At 55.5% G+C, this 18,599-nt stretch overlaps 1 protein-coding gene across 1 annotated transcript in view; it reads left to right on the forward strand.

The window, feature by feature from the left end:
- OTOG (otogelin) overlaps nt 1-18,327 on the forward strand; it is a 95,030-nt gene extending 76,703 nt beyond the window's left edge. Inside the window, exons 40-56 of the mRNA XM_045796465.2 lie at nt 490-673; nt 3,011-3,231; nt 3,440-3,578; nt 5,042-5,236; nt 5,449-5,661; nt 6,210-6,314; nt 6,483-6,590; nt 7,211-7,312; nt 10,333-10,431; nt 11,539-11,579; nt 12,800-12,875; nt 12,965-13,143; nt 13,889-13,993; nt 14,131-14,250; nt 15,451-15,496; nt 17,843-17,922; nt 18,006-18,327. Of these exons, the coding sequence (XP_045652421.2) occupies nt 490-673; nt 3,011-3,231; nt 3,440-3,578; nt 5,042-5,236; nt 5,449-5,661; nt 6,210-6,314; nt 6,483-6,590; nt 7,211-7,312; nt 10,333-10,431; nt 11,539-11,579; nt 12,800-12,875; nt 12,965-13,143; nt 13,889-13,993; nt 14,131-14,250; nt 15,451-15,496; nt 17,843-17,922; nt 18,006-18,206 (2,214 nt within the window). The 3' untranslated portion in view covers nt 18,207-18,327. The remainder of the gene's footprint in view (nt 1-489; nt 674-3,010; nt 3,232-3,439; nt 3,579-5,041; nt 5,237-5,448; nt 5,662-6,209; nt 6,315-6,482; nt 6,591-7,210; nt 7,313-10,332; nt 10,432-11,538; nt 11,580-12,799; nt 12,876-12,964; nt 13,144-13,888; nt 13,994-14,130; nt 14,251-15,450; nt 15,497-17,842; nt 17,923-18,005) is intronic.
- The last annotated feature ends 272 nt before the right edge of the window (nt 18,328-18,599 follow it).

Consider the following 18,599-nt stretch of genomic DNA (forward strand, 5'->3'; position numbering starts at 1 on the left):
ATGTCGGATCCAAAGGCAGGTGCTGGGGATTCAAAGTTGGATCAGCCAGAGCGTCTGCCCTTAAGAAACTCAGAGTCCATGAAGGAACAAACAGATTCTATCTTAATGGCCAGCGTAGAGATGAGGAGGCCCCAGAGAAGGGGTGCCCAAGCTAGAGGCTGGAGAATTAGGGAAAATCTCCCGGAAGAAATGATCTGAGCAGAAACAGGAAAGAAGAGGGTGATTAGAAGGCCTCAAAGTGTGTGTTTGTTTGGGCTCAGGGATGCAGCCTGCCTCCCATTGTTGTATTTTTTTTTTTATTATTTTGTGCTCATAAAAATGGCTTTAGAATTCTTGGGTGCCACTTGGACAGTATCTTGGCCACATGTACCTGAAACAGAGCCTGTCACATAGCTTGATACTGTTTGTTGGATAAATGCACGGATGGACGGATGGACGGATGGATGGACAGATAAGCTGTGCTCACATTGAACACTCTCCCCCGACAAGGTGACTGTGGACTCACAGCCTGTCTGGCCCCCTGTGAGCAGACACGGATTCAGAATCGAGGACACAGGCCACATGTATATGATCCGGACGCCGTCACACGTCCAGATCCAGTGGCTCCACAGCTCAGGACTCATGATCCTGGAGACCAGCAAAGCCAGTGAGGCCCATGGCCGTGGCCTATGCGGTGAGGTGGGACCCAGCTGGGGGAGGGGGGATGCTTCTTGGGTCCACCTCTGCCCCCGACACAGGTTCCCCTGAGGGGACCCAGGGAAAGCCGGGACAGAAGGCCAGGCCAGAGGAGGTACCAGCATGGCTGCCAGGGCAGAGGGACCTAGTGTCTAGCGTTCTGGGGCTGCCAGCAGGGAGATGGCGCAGGGCTCTGGCCTCGGCCACTTGTCACTTTAACTGGGATTGTCTGTCAGCTTCCCCGATAGCTTCCTAATGCCGGATAATCCTTCCTGTCTGCATTGGCCTGGGCACTTCACAAAGCACTTCCAGCCCCTGATCTCACTTATTGCACATCATCCACACAACACTCCAAAGAGATGACCATTGAACTAAATAAGACACGGGGCTCAGAGAGGTTAAGTGGCTTGCCTCAGCTCACACAGCAGAGCTGCTGCACACATAGAACCAGGGCTCTTCAGACCACAGCATGACTGCAGGAGCATGCCCTAAGGGACTGGATGTATTTTGATAAGGAAAAGGGGTGCAGGGGAAGCCTGAGTGTGGACTGCTGCTCCCCACAGGGCACTCCGTGACAGACGGCCATGATTATGATGATGGAAGACAGAGGAACACTTCTGTGTTCCATAAACGCATAAATCTGCCCCGTTTCGATCATTGACGCTCGCACCCCTGTACTCAAATTGCCCTCTACATGTGAACGGACACGTGTAAGTCTGTTCCCTGCTCACTCTTTTATTTACTTACCATGTACCAGTCACAGGACAGATAGTAGGCAAAACAGACGAAATCACTGTTTTATGAGACTTCTGTTCTTACTGACTTACTGATACAAGCATCTCTCTTTACACACACACACACACACACACACACACACACACACACACTCACCCGCAGCACCGCCACCACTCCACCATCTTTTTCTCACCATTTCTTGCTTCTGCTGTTTATGCCCGGCAAGGAGTGCTGTGCGCAGTAGTAATCCCCTCCCTAAGAGACCTTCCTGACACCTGCCGGTGACTCAATGCCAAGACCAAAAATGCAACCACTGGGACCATTGATAAAATCTGAAGGTTTTGTAGTAAATCATGCTTTAGGTTCATGAAACCAGTGGCTGGAGGTGTCAGAGCAGAAGTCAGCTAATTTATCTCTGTTTTATTCAAACTAACACTTAGCCTCCCAGGCGCCCTGCTGGGCAGCTGGGGTGGGGGGGACACACTACTGAGAGAGTGAGAAAACCGAGTCTTTGCACTCAGAGCAAGACAGCCCAGCAAACCACAATCTGTTCTACAGAACTGGGAAGGTCATGGACGGGTGCATCTGAAGGGCTCTTGAAAGAAGGACTTCTGAGAGAGCGTTTCAGGCAGAGGGAGCAGCATAAGAAGGTCAAGGGCAGGGAAGTGTGTGTTTGGAGCCTAGAGCGTGAGAGATGAAGCTGGAAGTTAAGGTCATGTTAGAAGCTGTGACAGAGAAACTTCAGCCCCACCCCCATTTCAGTGCCTTCCAACACGGCCGAAGTTTATTTCTGGCACACACAAATTCCCAGGTGGGGACTCCTTCCACCTTGTGGCTCTGCGCTCTCAACACAAGCTTCCAACTCCACTGCAGGAAAAGGAGTCAAGGAATGTTGATGGACCGGGCGGGCCGTGGTGCCCTTCACCCTCACTTTCCTGCTGTCGGCTGGCACTCAGCATGGGCTCCCCCAGCCCCAGGAGAGCCTGCGACAAGCAGGCTAGTGAACTGCCTGGGGAAGAAGAGGAAACGGGTGTTACACTCAGCTAGTAATCTCTGCTAAAGCAGATTTTTTTTTGGAGTAACTTTTAATTTTCATATAATGTCAGAAATAGTATAAAGAACTCCCATGTACTTTTTACTCAGATTTACCAAGTGTTCATATTTTTGCCCCATTTACTTTTCCTGCCTCTGTGTGTGTATAAAATACACACATATGTACACATACATGTATATGTATGTATGTATATATACATATATGATTTTTGTATATGCACTTTTCTATGTTATAACATATATATATATATATATATATATATATATATATATATATATATGCATTTTTCTGAGGGATTTGAAAGTATGTTTGAGACACCATATCCCTCTATCTCTAAATACTCTGGTGTGTCTCTGAGGAACGATGACGTCTTCCTACATAGCAGGTTTCTTAGGTTCTCTGTGCCTCATTTTTCTCATCTATAGAAGGGGGATAATAGTGATATCAGCCTCAAATAATTGCCGTAAGGAATATGCAAAGCGACACCTGGGGACCTGGGAGCGGTGGTGATAATTTTAGCTATTGGGATAATCTGCCCCTTTCCAGGTATCTGTGATGGGGATGCAGCCAACGACCTCACCCTGGAGGACAGTTCTGTGGTGGGTGAGGCTGAGGACCCCGCTCCCTTTCTGGACAGCTGGCAGGTGCCCAGCTCCCTGACCTCGGTGGGCCAGACCCGCTTCCGGCCGGACAGCTGTGCCACAGCTGACTGCTCGCCCTGCCTTCGCATGGTGTCCAACCGCACCTTCAGCGCCTGCCACCGCTTCGTATGTACCCGCTGGGCCCAGCGTGGGGGACCTCCCAGGCTCGGGGTGGCGGCACCTGCCTGCAGAGGGCAGCTCCCAGAGGCGTTGAACTTGGGACCAGATCAGGAGTCTTCAGAAGCTGGTCGTTGCCCCTGGGCAGGGCTGGGAGGAGCCGGCCCCGGGATGTGGGCCATCAGGGTAACCAGCGCTGTTGCATGCCCGTGCCCAGGTGTCCCCCGAGTCGTTCTGTGAGCTGTGGATCCGGGACACCAAGTACGTGCAGCAGCCCTGCGTGGCACTGACGGTGTACGTGGCCATGTGCCACAAATTCCACGTGTGCATCGAGTGGCGGCGCTCTGACTACTGCCGTGAGTCGGGGGTCTGAGCGGGGGTGGGGAGGATGGGCGACTCCTCCATTGCTTCTGATGCTCCCACCCCCTGTTAATCATTCATTCATTCATTCATTCATTCACTGATATTAATTAATAATTCGAGAAATATTTTGTAAATGCCTCTCTAAGCAAATGAATAAATCAACACATTTATTTTTACTGTAATTTAGATTAATAAATCAAATGAATATCATCTGCTTATTATTTAATTTATCTGAATCTCTTTGCCTCATCTGTAAAATGAGGAACGTAATCATAGCTCCCCCCAGGGTCATCTTGAAGGTGACAGGAGGTAACGTGTGCAGAGTGCCTCACACAGGCCCACCACGTGGTCACCATCCAGGAAATATTCGTTCCTTTCTCTTAATTCTCGGTCATCTTTCTCTTCTTTCGCGCTCTCCCCTCCTTGCCTGAGAAGGGACGTGAGATCCACCCCCTCCCCACCCCATTAAGTTTGCATTAGTGGGATAGACAGGGGTGGACCGGCCTAGGGCAGCCTGATTTATAAATGTGGACACATCCAGATAGGCAGGAAGCAGGAAGCAGCTCACAGGAAGACCACGCCTAGAATATGACAGATAAAAGATGAAAGGACAAAGTCATTGAGAGCAGTGTTTTTCAAACTGTGCATATGAAATCAACTCTGGGGGTCAACATCATATTAAAAATATGCAACAGAATAGAAAACGCAAGTGTGTACTATACCTAGAAAGAGTAAACATTGTTTTGTGAAAAAGTTTGTTTCAATATATAAGTAATGCTCTAAAAAAAGATAAAACATATATGTGTGTGTATATATACATAGATATAGTTATAGATATCAGTAATTCTCAATCCCAGATATCTTTTAAAATCACCAGGGAACTTCGAGAAGTATGAATGCTGGGCCCTACCATAAGAGGTTCCAATTCAGTTGCTCTGGGGTGGGATCCTGGCCAGGGTATTTCAGAAGCTCCCAAATGTCCTCTGTGAGGACCACTGTTTGAGGTTCGAAGACCACTGTTCTGCATGCCCGTGTGTATTGGACCACAATGTAAAAATCTACTTTTTACCATCAAGAAAATTTGAAAACACCGATCTAGAGCAAGGATTTGGCAAACGTTTCCTGTAAAGGGCGAGACAGTAAATAATTGAGGCTTCTCAGGCTTTATGGTGTCTGTCACAATTACTCAGCTCTGCCCTTGGAGCGCAAAAGCAGCCAGATACAACAGGCACGTGCCTGGGCATGGCTGTGTTTCAATAAAACTTTGTTTGCAAAAACAGGTGGGAGGCTGGATTTGGCCAGGGGCTGCACTTTGCTGTCCCCCCCCCCGTAGATAAGGGAGGCAGCGACACCAAACCCCTTCGCACTCTCTGCTGGGGCTCAGGTGCTGCTCTGAGGCCCCTCCTCGCTCTGCCTGGGGTCTGAGCCAGGCCTGGTGCCCACGGTGCCCCTGCAGCCTTCCTGTGCTCCAGCGACTCCATATACCAGGCGTGTGTGGCAGCCTGTGAGCCCCCTGAGACGTGCCAGGATGGGCTGCTGGGCCCGCTGGACCCAGAGCAGTGCCAGGTGCTGGGCGAGGGCTGCGTCTGCTCTGAAGGCACCATCTTGCACCGGCGCCACTCGGCACTCTGCATCCCCGAGGAGAAGTGTGGTAGGTTCCTTCCCTACCAGGGTGGGGCCCTCCAAAGCTGACCTCACCCTAGGGTCTCCTCATCCCACCTGCCACCCAGGGCCGAGACCCATCTGTCTCCCTCCAGGTCTGCTTTGGGGGTGGTCAGTGTCCCAGGGAGGGTCAAGCCTGGGACGGACTGGGTCTCCCCACCCGCCTCAGTCCCCCGTGCCCCGCCGTGTCCCCCACTGCAGCCTGCACCGACAGCACGGGGGTGCCTCGGGCCCTGGGGGAGACCTGGAACAGCTCCCTCAGTGGGTGCTGCCAGCACCAGTGCCAGGCTCCCAACACCATCGTCCCAGTGGACTCGGGCTGCCCGGGGCCCCGCCCTGAGACCTGCCCACGTTTTGGGGAGGTGGCCTTGCTCCTGCCCACCGAGGATCCCTGCTGCCTGGGAACGGTTTGTGGTAAGTCCCACCCTTCACTTCCCTCCGCCTCCACCGTAAGATGGTTAAAAGGCTCCGGCTCTGCCTGCCGACCTTGATGGGCAGGACAAGGCCTGAGAAAATGAAAGGGTCTTGTGGGGGGGGTGTTGTGAAGAGTGGAGAATACCACCTGGGGTACAGGAGCCTCCCCCTCCCTCGCCCCACGAAGCAGTGTGGGAGCCGGCAGCCTGGACCACTCTTTCTCCACCACTGCCCAGCACCTTAGTTGATTCCGCTGTAGCACGAAGCTCATCATCGTCCCCACTTTCTGGGTTGTTGGGAGAATCTAGAAGTTAATACTGATCTAGGACGGCAGCTGGCACATGGCCCATCTCGATGAATATTAACTATTAATGCTCTTCTGTCGAGCCCTGGACCTTCCGTGTGACCCTCAGAGGCCGCTTCCAGGAACGTGGGTCCTGGGGGGATGGAGGAGAAAATGAGGACAAGCTGTCTAGGTGCTGGGCAGTACTGGAGGCTGGGGGGTAGTCCCAGCCTCCAGGTGACAGGCCCTGTGGCCCCTGGCCCAGTGTGTAACCAGACTCTGTGCGAGGGCCTCGCCCCTACCTGCCGCCCAGGCCACCGACTCCTCACCCACTTCCAGGAGGACTCCTGCTGCCCCAGCTACAGCTGTGGTGAGTGGTCCAAGGCAGGGAGAGCAGGGGGAGGGGGAGCCCTGCGGCTGGGGTAGGGGAGCTCTGGGGGACGGGTTCTGGCTGGGGATTGGGGCAGAGCCGGGGTGGGGGCCTAGGCATGGCCAGACAGGGTCTGCTCCCAGCACTTAAGTTCGGTCTTTTCTGCAGAGTGTGACCCAGACCTGTGTGAGGCAGAGCTGGTCCCCAGCTGCCGCCAGGACCAGATCCTGATCGCCGGCCGCCTGGGGGATTCGTGCTGTCCCTCTTACTTGTGCGGTGAGCGGACATGCCATCAGCTTGCTCAGCTGGATCCCAGCCATCCCCTTCCTCACCTGTTTCCTGGGTCAGCTGGGAGGAAAGGGTGGGGGTCTCAGGTGGACTGGGCCCAGGAGAGGGGTGAGATTCCCGTTCATGATGAAGGGAAGGAAGAAGAGGAAACCAACCCGGGCTTCACCCCATCCATTACTAGAAGGAGGATGTTGGTGTGTGTTCAGCGTAAGACTTTAGGTAGACAGGAAGGATCTAGATTCTTGCTCCAGGACAGGCCTCATGAAGCCACGAAAGACTGCTTGAGTCCAGGGGCGCCTGGGTGACTCAGTCGTTAAGTGTCTGCCTTAGGCTCAGGGCGTGATCCCAGAATCCTGGGATCAAGCCCCTCATCGGGCTCCCTGCTCCCTGGGGACCTGCTTCTTCTTCTCCCACTCCCCCTGCTTGTGTTTCATCTCTCGCTGGCTGTCTCTCTCTGTCAAAAAAAAAAAAAAAAAGACTACTTGAGTCCAGCTCCTGTCACAGCCGGGTTTACGTACCCTCCCCCCACCAACCCAGCAATCTGCTCTGTACCAGGACCCCAGGAGGGGGACTGCCCGTGACGGCCGTGGCCCCTCTCCCCTCCCCAGCCTGTGGCGACTGTCCAGATCCGATCCCCGAGTGTCAGGAAGGAGAGGCGCTCACCGTGGACAGGAACACCACAGAGCTCTGCTGCCCTCTGTACGAGTGTGGTGAGTCCCAGCTGGACACGGGGACCTAACCATAAGGGGCTCCAGGGACATTTATGTGCCACCTGGGCCCCTTCACAATGTCCTTCCTTGGGACTGATGGGAGTTCAACAGGGAGCCACAGGGAGCCCCCAGGGAGTAAGCTCCAAAGCACGGAGCCGCCAAACCGGTGATGGATGAGGAGGCCCCACCGGGGCCACTGGGCCAGGCCGTGGGAGCCGGATGGTGCAGGTCCAGGCTGGGACATGGATGGCACTGAGGCTCCAGGAGGAGGTTCCCTGTCCCTTCCCTCGGGGCCCCCAGGGCCAGGGGAGGCCTAGGTTGAGGCCACCCCAACCCTCCCAGCACTGACTCACACACGGCTTCAGGGCCCCTCTTGCCCTGTGTGACCCTGGCATCTGCACATGGAGCCTCCATCCCAGAAGACCCTGCATCTCGAAGCCTCTGAAACCCCTTCTGATATCTTTACAGGACATTGTACCTTAATCTAGTGTGTACTGTGTACCTGGTGCCTTAATAGTGCCCATTAAACAGGGGATAGCCAGCGTCAGGGACTTAGGAAAACCTGATGGGTGAGAATTAACACACTGGTTGAATTTAAAGATGACTCCGTTTACCAAAACTGCACACTGATTATAGGAAAAATGGGCGTGAACCTCGCCTGCACAGAGCAGTGCCGGTGAGGACTGTCTGCCAGGAGACTCCAGGGGCAACCCTGATGGCTTCAATGTCAGAAACCACCTTTGAACAGTGTAGACTACCATGGAGCGTGCCCCGGATGACCTGGCCACACTGCGCCAACTGGCTCCACCTGGGGTCTCCAAGGCCACTTGTCCCCAAGTGTTCACAAGGCTGCTGTGAGCGGAGGCTCAGCGTCCTTCCTCTTGTCTTTTCTCTCCTCTTCCTGCATGTCTCTTCCTCTGTCCTCCTCAGCCTCCCTCTTATTTATGTGGCTTTCCGTGGTTCTCAGGAGAAAGTCTGGTCATGTGGAGTGACGACAGGCACGGCCACTCAGTCATGGTTTTGCGCCTCAGTTCTGCCATTTACGAGTGTGGCCCGGGGCAAGTCACTGACTCTGAGCCAAGGTTCCTCAAGTGTAGAATGGTGCTAATAATACCTTGAGGGGCTCTTGCGAAGACTGGAGATAATGATGCGAAGTACCCACTGGTCCTTGGCATACAGTAGGTGCTCAGGAAAGGAAGGCTAGCGCTACTACCACTTCTCGCAACCCTCACTGTACTTTTATTATAGAAGCCCTGCGTGTGCCTCATGGAGGGAAGAAAGTGAAAGTACTTTCTTCCAGCGTCCTACGTATTCCACTGTCAACACGTTAGAATATATCCTTCCACGTATTCTCTGTCTTTGCGTGTGTGTAACCAAAACGAGATCGTATTGTCCATGCTTTTTTTGATGTTTTATTGTTTTTATTAGAGTATAATTAATATACGTGTTGTATTACTTTCAAGTGTATGACACAGTGACTCAACAAATGTGCACAGTACTCAGTGCTCATCGCGATGAACGAGGTCACCATCTGTCACCGTACAATGTCGTTACAATATTGTGGACAATATTCCCTGTGCTGTACTTTTCATCTCCGTGACTTCTTTATTTTAAACCTGGAAGTTTGTATCTTAATCCCCTTTACCTCTTTCACCCAACGCCCCTTCACCCCCACCCCCGACGACTGCCAGTTTGTTCTCTGTATTTAAGAGCCTGTTTTTTGTTTGTTTGCTCATTTGTTCTGTTTGTCAGACTCCACGTGTAAGTGAAATCAGGTGGTGTTTGTCTTTCTCTGTCTCACTTAGCATCATGCCCTCTGGGTCCCTCCACGTTGTCACAAACGTGTATCTGCTCCCTTTAACCCGCTGTTTTTGGTTCATGTTAATACATTTTCAGGTTAAATCAGACCCCAACCAGGACCGCACATTCCTGTTTTGTCTCTTACGTGTCTTTGAACATAGCATAGGCTCCTTTTTCTGCGTGACATAAAATTACAGAGTTTGGGCTGGGGTCCCGCAGAAAATCCCACCTTCTGGGGATATCCGTTGCTTCCTCTTGGGACTGTTTACCTTGTTCCCCCGTCCTCTGTACTTCCTGTAAACCAGAAGTTAGATCTAAGACTCTGGATGCGAGTTGCAAGTGTGGATCTCGACAGACGCGAGCTTCACAGTACGCGTCACATCACGAGACACAGACTATCTGGTCGAGACACGGTAACTGAGGCTAACGTGGGCGCTGCACAAGGGTGGTGACTGTCCCATGCCGCCATCTTGCATTTACATTTTCTTCCTTCATCCAGAAAGGAACCCATTACTTTGACACTATACAAAGGTCCTTCTCCCCCTCCACCTCGTAATTTTTTGAGACATCTGTCGATAATCCTTACCCATGCCAATTTTTTTTAAAGGAAATCAGATAAATCTTACAGTTTTCAAAACCTCCCCTTCAGCGCTGCCCTCACACCTCCCCTCCCCACCACAAAGTTGTGCCTGGAAGTCCCTCACTCCTTGCCTTGTCCTCTCAATAAATGAGAAGATCTGAGGAACCCCAAACTAAGAGGGGCTGCCTGAAGACTAGGATAAAGGGAAGTGTGCACCCTGGTGTGTGGTATCCCTGAAGCAGAGAGGGCTCAGGGTGGGCTACAAGGGTATGGTTTCCACAGGGTGGGCAGAAAAGTGTTCTCTCGAGGGAACCGTTCCCAGCCGTGGAGCTTGTGCTGGTCCCTGGCTCCCATCTGACCCCTCCTCTCAGGGTGACACAGAATCCAGGGGAGACAAGGCCCCGTTGAGTGACTTTAGGTTTTGGCATTGTCATATTGCTAATGCCTCCTCAGAGCGGAACTAAGGAATTAGTTCTATGGGGAGACTCCAGGAGCATGGACTTCTTCCCTGGACTCCAGCCCTGGAGGGTGTCTAAGGACATTGGGGGGGACCCCAAGGAGGAGCCAATGTTGCCTTTCTGGGGGCTTCTGCTCCAAGGTGTCTGCAGCTGATGTGCCCCCTGCCTCCCGTCCCTCACAGTGTGTGAGAGCTTCCGCTGTCCCCAAGTGCGGTGTGGCATGGGCACCGCTCTGGTGGAGGTGTGGAGCCCGGACCGCTGCTGCCCCTACAAGTCCTGTGGTGAGTCCCTGGACGGGGATGCCCTACCCAAAGGCCGAGATCCGGGGCCCCTGCCGAGAGGGGGGCAGGGGAGGAATCCCCCCCCCCCCAGCCGCTGTCAACCTGCTCGGACTCTAGCCCTCTCGAATCACCAGAACCTCCTTCCTAGCCCTGGCATCCCATCTCTGGGGGCTTAGCATTCCTACACCTTTTTCTCCCCAGGTTGAAAGAAGGAAAAAAAATCCAGCTCCCTGGTCCCAAAATGTTTTTCCATCTCAACAAAAGTCTTTATTGCAGCTGTTAATAAACATGATCTTTGTTAAAATTTCCCTCAAACCCCTTTGGGAGCCTCCGTGATCAATAACGGACACCAGTGAGCTTCATGTAAAAATGGTATTTAAAAAGAGTTGAGAAGCAATTTTGCATTTTATTTCACTTGCCTTTTTTCCGGGCCTCCAATGTCAACTTCGCCCGGACAGAGACTTTCGTCTGTTTTATTCATTGCTTTGTCCCCAGAGCACGGAAAAGCTCCAGCATAGAGTAGGGGCTTACAACCATTTGCTGCAAGAGGGAGGGGCCCAGGAGAGTGTTCCCAGCCACTCTGACCTCAGTGAAGCTGGGGCGGGTGTGCCTGTTGGCTTCCCTGCCGCTGGCTCCCCCGCAGCTCCCAACAGGACCAGCCTGAAGTGGAAGACTTGGAGCAGGAAAGCTAAACTGGCTGGGATATATATTTGGGAAAGATAGTTGGTCAGAAGCTCCACTCCTGCCTCCTGGAGAGGCTCCACATCTACTCCAGAAAGGGCTCTCAGGAGGATGGGGCAGGAGGAAGCCCAGATGACAAAGGGAACCTATGATTGGTCTGTCTGCCTGCTTAGCCTCATGGAGTGGAGCTTAGAACTAGGACCCATCCCTGCCCCCCACCTGCCCTATGGGGGAGCCACAGCACCCATGCTGGGCGAGGCTGAGATTTTGGCTTCCTCCCCCCAACCCCCACCCTGACGGGGCCTGAGGCTGTGCCCAGGAGGGGCTACGAGGGAGGGAGCGGTGTGGGGGCCCAGGGAGACTTCTGCCTGGACATCTCCTGGTGGTGAGAGGTGAGATGGGTCCTGGCCCCCTCCTGTTTTTCAGAGTGTGACTGTGACACAATCCCGGTGCCCCGGTGCCACCTGGTATGGAGACCCTGCTTCTCCCCACTCTCTGCGATCTGCTTCCCCCTTTCCTTTCCACTCTGTCCCATCCCCTGGAGACCCTATTCCTTGCACGTAGTGCAAAGAGCCTTGGATTGCAAGTCAGCATCCTTGTCCTAAGCTCTGCTTTCGGAACACAGTGTCTGCATTTATAAAGCGGGCGGGCTCATGGTTCAGCATTGTGGTGAGCAAGTACAACAGTGATGATGTGGCGGTGGTGGGGACGATGGCGATGGTGGGGTTGATGGCGGTGGTGGGGACGACGGCGATGGTGGGGTCGATGGTGGTGGTGGGGACGATGGCGGTGATGCGGACGATGGCGGTGGTGGGGACGATGGTGGTGGTGCGGATGATGGCGGTGGTGGGGTCAATGATGGTGGTGGGGATGATGGCGGTGGTGCGGATGATGGCGGTGGTGGGGCTGGTGAAGAAGACGATAATGGCAATGATACTCTTAGCGGCAGTTAACGTTTACTGAGAGCTAACTATATGTCAGGAACATTCCTAGGCCTTTTATGCATAGTGTCAGATTAATTCTCATGACAGCCCAATGAGGTTGATTCCATGATGAACTCAGTTATACAAACAAGGAAACTAAGGTTAAGGTCATGAAGCTAGTAAATCACAGTCAGGATTAGAACCCAGGAAATCTGACTCCAAAGGCCATGCCCTTCGCCACCAGGCCGCATGGCCCCTGAGGGAAGGGAAAATACTTTTAAGAAATGTGAAGTTATGTTTAAAGGGTTTTTTTTCACCATTTTCTGGATTATATATATTCTCACCCCCTTTCCCCCAGCACACATTCCCTCTCATTTTCTCCCCCTCCCATCGCTCCTCTTCTCCCTTCAACTGGTGAAGGAGGAGGGTAAATAGTGTGAGCCATGCAGGGTTCTTGGCTGGCGGCCATGCAGTGGTCCCTCGTTGAGGTGGCCTGTGGGTGCTTGGGATGAAAGGAGAGCCCTTAGGCCCTGGGAGAGGACACTGGGGGGTGATTCTCAGTGGGGAAGCCACGCTGGGAATTTTTCCCTTGGCTGGGGAGTGACTGAGCTACCTGGGAGCCAAAGGCCCCCAACCTTGCCAGCCCCCTCCCCATCCACCCCAAGGAGGCGGCTGACAAAGACAAGGGCCCGGGAGGCAGACTGCTCCCAAGGGTGGGGCTGGGTTTCCGCACCCCGGGTGCTGACTGCCTCTGCCCCACCCAGTGGGAGAAGTCCCAGCTGGACGAGGAGTTCCTGCACAGCGTGGAGAATGTGTGTGGCTGCGCCAGATACGAGTGTGGTGAGTGGGGAAGGGAAGGCCGTGGGTAGAGCCAGGGTGGGCCAGCCGGGCTCTCTCGGTGACTGTGGCCATCCTGCGTGCCCTTCCAGTGAAAGCCCCCGTGTGCCTGAGCCGCGAGCTGGGGGTGATGCTGCCGGGCCAGACCGTGGTGGAGCTCTCGGCAGACGGCGTGTGCCATACCTCCCGCTGCACTGACGTGCTCGACCCTCTTACCAGCTTCTACCAAATCAACACCACCTCCGTGCTGTGTGACGTCCGCTGTGAGGCGGTAGGTGCGGGGGGGGGGGGCGGTCAGGGGCTGACCTGGGCGACCCTGGGTGCTCCAGGGTCAGAGGAGCCTCAAGCTTTCTAGGCACGTCTGAAGAGTAGGCCTGGGGGGAGGGGCCCTTCAGAGACCCCTGGGGAAGTGAAGCGCAGGCTGGGTTGGGAGAGGTGGGGAGGTGGACAGCTAGAGGGCAGGTGGGGCCAGGGCGGGTACTGACGAAGAGAAGGCCTCCTGGGAGACATCTACTTACGACTGGCACTCTCCTTGTTGCTCCGGTGTGCACGTGTGTGTTGCTACGGTTGTTGGGCACTTCTGATGCCCGCTATCTAGGCTAGTGACTGGCTTTAGGAAAAGCTAACGAGGGTGGGGGGTGGAAATACTCCCATTTGTCAAACGAGAAAACTGAGGTTTAGGGAGGTCCAGTCACTTGTCCAAATTCCCACAGGGACTGGGACTCAAACTGAGGTCATTGTGCAGCCAGAAGGAGCACGCTTGATCACCAGCCATGCTGTCTCTGAAAGGGCTGGAAATGCTCTTCGACCCCGGGGGCTGGGTCTAGGAACAGCGGTGAGGGAGGCTTAAGGAAGATGTAGGATGACCTTCCTGTCTGAGATGAGAGCCTGGGAGCTCCCTTTCTGCGGGGGGGCTTCTCTGGGCTTTGGGCTCAGAGACCTCAGACAGTAGGGAAGGCAGGCGGGTGGAGGTGGGCACATGGCTGAGGCCTCTCTCGTCCTGCCCTGTCCTGCAGAACCAGGAGTACGAGCACCCGCGGGACCTGGCGGCCTGCTGCGGCTCCTGCAGGAACGTGTCCTGCCTCTTCACTTTTCCCAACGGCACCACCTCCCTGTTCTTGGTAGGCAGCCCCGTAGCTACCCCCCTGGGAAGGCGTGCCAGGGCCTGGGGGGCGGCCAGGGCTCAGGGCGAGGCTGTGTCGGGTCGTGGGCTGCATCTGGCCACGAGTCCCCGTCGGGCCCCGTCTGTGCCCTCCAGCCTGGGGCGTCCTGGATCGCAGACTGCGCCCGCCATCACTGCAGCAGCACTCCCCTGGGCGCCGTGCTCGTCCGCTCACCCATCAGCTGCCCCCCGCTCAACGAGACCGAGTGTGCCAAGGTCAGTGCCGGCCTCCCCCCCACCCACAGCATGGCCTGAAGCCAGCGATATCAGCCGTCTTACTGGCGGGGGCGCGGGGGGCTCGGGGGTCCTGTGTGCAGAGGTGAGGAGGGGTTCCCTGGACCCCTGACCCCCCAGCTCCACATCTCTCCCTGTAGTCCTACTCTGACCACATCACACCCCACATCCCCCGACCTCACACCGCTGTGCACAGAGGAATGCAAACGTGCACCCTCACACACACACGACATGGGCAGTCGGTCCCTCACAGACACCACACACCGCTCGGGGCCCGTAACACCGCAGCCTGCCGGAGCGCACACCGGCACGGTTGCACGCCAGGGCACACACAGCTCACACAGCACGCGGATCCCCAGTCAGTCCTGGGATGGTCTCATGGCCCTGCCGCTGACCAAGCCAGCACCCAGCAGGGACAGCCGTCACTACGCGCAGACCTTGAGGGAAAGGATTTCCGGAGCGTTGGGTCATTGTTGCATTTTTGAAGCTCCTGAGATTACTATTGGACAGTGAAAGATTTCCAATCTTACCTAGAAAACAAATACACATACTCCCAGTCACACCCACTCACAATACAAAATCACACGTGTACACAGCACATATATGCTCATAAATTCACACCCATATACACACACTTATTCACAAAGAATTGTCACATCATTGTTTTATCCATTTCATAATAAAGGAGGAGGGCTGTAAGGGATAATTGCCCCCGTTTTCAAGGTGGGGAAACTAAGTCCAGAAGAAAGGGGTGACTTATTCAGGGCTGAGATAGAGCCCAGGTCACTGACCCAAGTGGGTCAGCCCCTGCACCCCTCCCCTCTCTGACCCTCTGTGCAGGAAGCACTAATGAGAGAACAGGGTGGGGCCTGAGGGAAGCTGCCACTGGAAAGATGGGGGGCCCACACCATATTAGCCAGTCTCCAGTCTTACTGGGCCCAGAGGCCACCTTAGTGCCAGTGTCCCGACCAGTCATGTTAGCCCCTGTGGCTCTCCCATGGCCAGCCCAGGGGCCCCTTCTCCCTCTGGCCAGGGCCTGATGGACAGCAGGGCCTGGCACTCCTCTCCTGGGGCATCATGGGAGAAAAGGAGTCACTCTTGCGCTCTTGCTGCCTCTTGCTGGGATCTTGGCTCTTGGCCTGGGACGGGCTCTCCCACTCACCTCCCCTCCTCTCCCTCCAGGTTGGGGGCTCAGTGGTACCTTCCTTAGAAGGATGCTGCAGGACATGTGAGTGAGCACGGTGGAGGCCCTGGGGTGAAGGGGGACACTGTTCCGGTCGGGGGCCAGGGTATCATGTCAAGGCTCAGAGGGGCGGGTTCCTGGCCTGGCACTTCCTGTGGTGGCTCTTCAGGGATTATTAGACGAAGGGATAACAGCCCTACCACGGGGCTCATGACACCTGTGGAGATACGCAGATGGGCGGAGAGCACGCTCACGTCCCTATTCCAGCAAAAGGCCTCTGCTTCTTGGTGGAGACAGGGTACATCCAGGAGGTCAGTAATTCACCAGCTGCTCTCCCTCCTCCTGCCCCTGCCCCTGCCAAGACCCCCAGCAGAGGCCCCCCCAGTGAATTCTCCCTGTGATCGGGAGCCCCCTGGGTGGGATTCAGGCCCATGGGGTCCCTGACTCAGTCTGAGTGAAAGCTCTGTGCATCTGTCCTCACACCTGGCGCTTGGAACCTGCAGCCCCAACCACATATGCATGCTGTTCCAGTCAGCTTTAGGACCTTAGCCTACATGCCGTCCCTCCCCCAAGGGTCCTCGGACTGTCCTTTGGAGGGACGTAGAATTTGGGACCCTTTCATATCCACCTCACATACTGCAGGAAAGCTGGGCTCAGGGCCTCATTGGCTGATCTCCGACCCACAACTCCTGTTGAATATTCCATGTGCTCCCGTGTGACCTGCGACCCATGTCCCTCTCCCCAGGTTCCCCGGGGACCCTGTTTCCTGTGGTCCCCGTTAGCCCCGCCTCTCCTCCCCGGGTTAGTGTCCACTGCCGCCCAGGTACTCCTCTCGGAAGCCCACAGAACTGCAGGCGCGCAGGCGCGGTGCTGTTCGCAACAATGTCCCTTCGACTAGGTGGCCCCAGCTCTGGGGGTGGGGGAGGGGCAGGCAGGGCCCCTGCTCCCCGCCTCTTGCAAAGGCCTTTGGGCCAACAGTGCATGCTGGATAGTGAGCCTCATCCCCTGGGCTTGCATGGGAATGCTTCAGCCGTGCCTGCTCTCCTGGAATCCATCAATGCCCAGTGCTGCCACCGCTTTCCTCCCACTGGTCACTCGGCTGGTCTCGGTCCAGGACCCCAAGGACCACGGCCGGGACTGCCCTTGGGCCTCTTGCCGCCTAGAAGCAGAGGGGGAGGGAAAGGTGAACTTAGCGCTGGCCAGGAGCCCTCCAGCTGGTGTGGTGGGAAACCCGCTATGGTGAGGCCCAGAGGCCAGAATCCCATCCCATTTCTGACGGGCACCCTGGGGTGACGGAGGGAATCCACGCATCAGGCAAATATTTATTGAACGTCAATACGCCAGGCCCTGTTTTAGGTCCTGTAGACTCAGCGTAAGTAAGGCTTCATGGAGCTGACATTTTAGTGGGGCAGACAGAGTAATAAGTAAAATATGTAATAAGATGGATGCATCAGTTTTATGGGGATTGAAACTTAGACAGTTTGGGGGCCTCATTAAGAAAAAGCATACAAACTTACAGGTCCCATATCAGGGTGTGAAATTGAGTCTTTATTTAGAATGAGAAAAGAGCTCACAACAAGTTGTGGGAGGGGCTGTTTAAAAGAAGGCCCAAAGCTTCCATTTCCCCAGCAAAACTACAGGTGTGTCTCTGACCCAAGGGTGATGGTGCCCTGATAGAAATAAGGCAACGGAGGGGTCAGGGAGGGAACGTAGGGTGGAGGGAGGGAGTTGTAGTGCCGGCGGGTGCAGGAAAGGCCTGGGGAGGAGGTATGTGTGTGAGGGCATGAATGGCCCTGGGATGGCTTGTCTGTGGGAGGGGCGGTCCAGGCAGAGGAAGCTGCCTGCTAATCATTTTCCTCCCCTGTGACGACTGTGTGGGGTGGGCGAATCCCTGGCCCTGTCTGATGGATACGGAAACCCAGTGAGCCTGCTGCGCGAGCATCTGCTAGGGACTGGGGTTTCCATACATTCAGGAAATTGCTGGTTCTTTATCCTAGAAACTGTCTCAGAGTGGGAATGCTGAAGCTGGGAGAGAGGCGGGGCCAGGGCCAGGGTCACCAACAGGGGTTAGAGACAGGCATTGGGGCTGGGGCGGGGAGGCAGCCTGCCTGGTCTCCAAATCCTCCTCCTCCCTAGCCCAGAGCCCCCGAGGCCATCCAGACCTCATTCCCTGTCTCCCCTGCCTTCAGCACCTCCCCATCTTTCCAGGGCACTGAGTGAAAGGCTTTCTCTTTGCTGGGGAGGGGCTCTAACGCATGGGCACTAACACCAGTAGAGACACCCTCGAGCATGACACTAACTGCCCCAGTCTGGCCCATCGTGCTGCCCACATCGTGCTGCCCGCTGCAAGCACTTCTCAGCCACAGCTGTCCCCCAACCCTGTCCCCCCAGGTAAAGAGGATGGGCGTTCCTGCAAGAAGGTGACCATCCGTATGACCATCCGAAAGAATGAATGCAGGAGCAACACCCCTGTGAGTGGCGGCCACCTGGCGGTGGGAGAGGGGGCTTCGCGGGGTGGGCTGCACGGTCTGCCCCATGCACCTGCCGCCTCCAGGTGAACCTAGTGTCCTGCGATGGGAGGTGCCCGTCCGCCAGCATCTACAACTACAACATCAACACCTACGCCCGCTTCTGCAAGTGCTGCCGGGAGGTGGGCCTGCAGCGGCGCTCCGTGCAGCTCTTCTGTGCCACCAACGCCACCTGGGTGCCCTACATCGTGCAGGAGCCCACCGACTGTGCCTGCCAGTGGTCCTGAGACCCGGGGGCTGGGGCTAGCTGGACCGCCTCTGTCACCCCCACGCTCTGCTTCCAGCTGGCCCAGTGTGCCGGGGGACGGGCCTGGGGGGGGGGGGCGCTACAGGGTGGAGAGCTGGTGCGTGCCGAGCATGGAGTGACTGGCAGAGGCACAGGGAGTGACTAGAAAGGGCCACATCTGCCCATCGTGGCTTCTTCTCTGGCCTCCCGCTCCCACATACACGGGAAAGTGCCGCATCTTGAGGGCTCAGGGAACTCGACTCTGTCCTTGGCCGAGGTCTGGAATGGGCCCTAGGCCTGACTCTGGCTGCAGGGGGAGGGGTGAGAGCTTTCCTGAGAAGCCAGGACCAGAGCTAGACCCAAGACCACATGCAGAGCCAGGATGTGGTGGCCC

The sequence above is a fragment of the Ursus americanus genome, chromosome 24 (assembly GCF_024610735.1).
Source record: "Ursus americanus isolate L20-20 chromosome 24, mUrsAme1.1.p, whole genome shotgun sequence".
Classification (NCBI taxonomy): Eukaryota; Metazoa; Chordata; class Mammalia; order Carnivora; family Ursidae; genus Ursus; species Ursus americanus.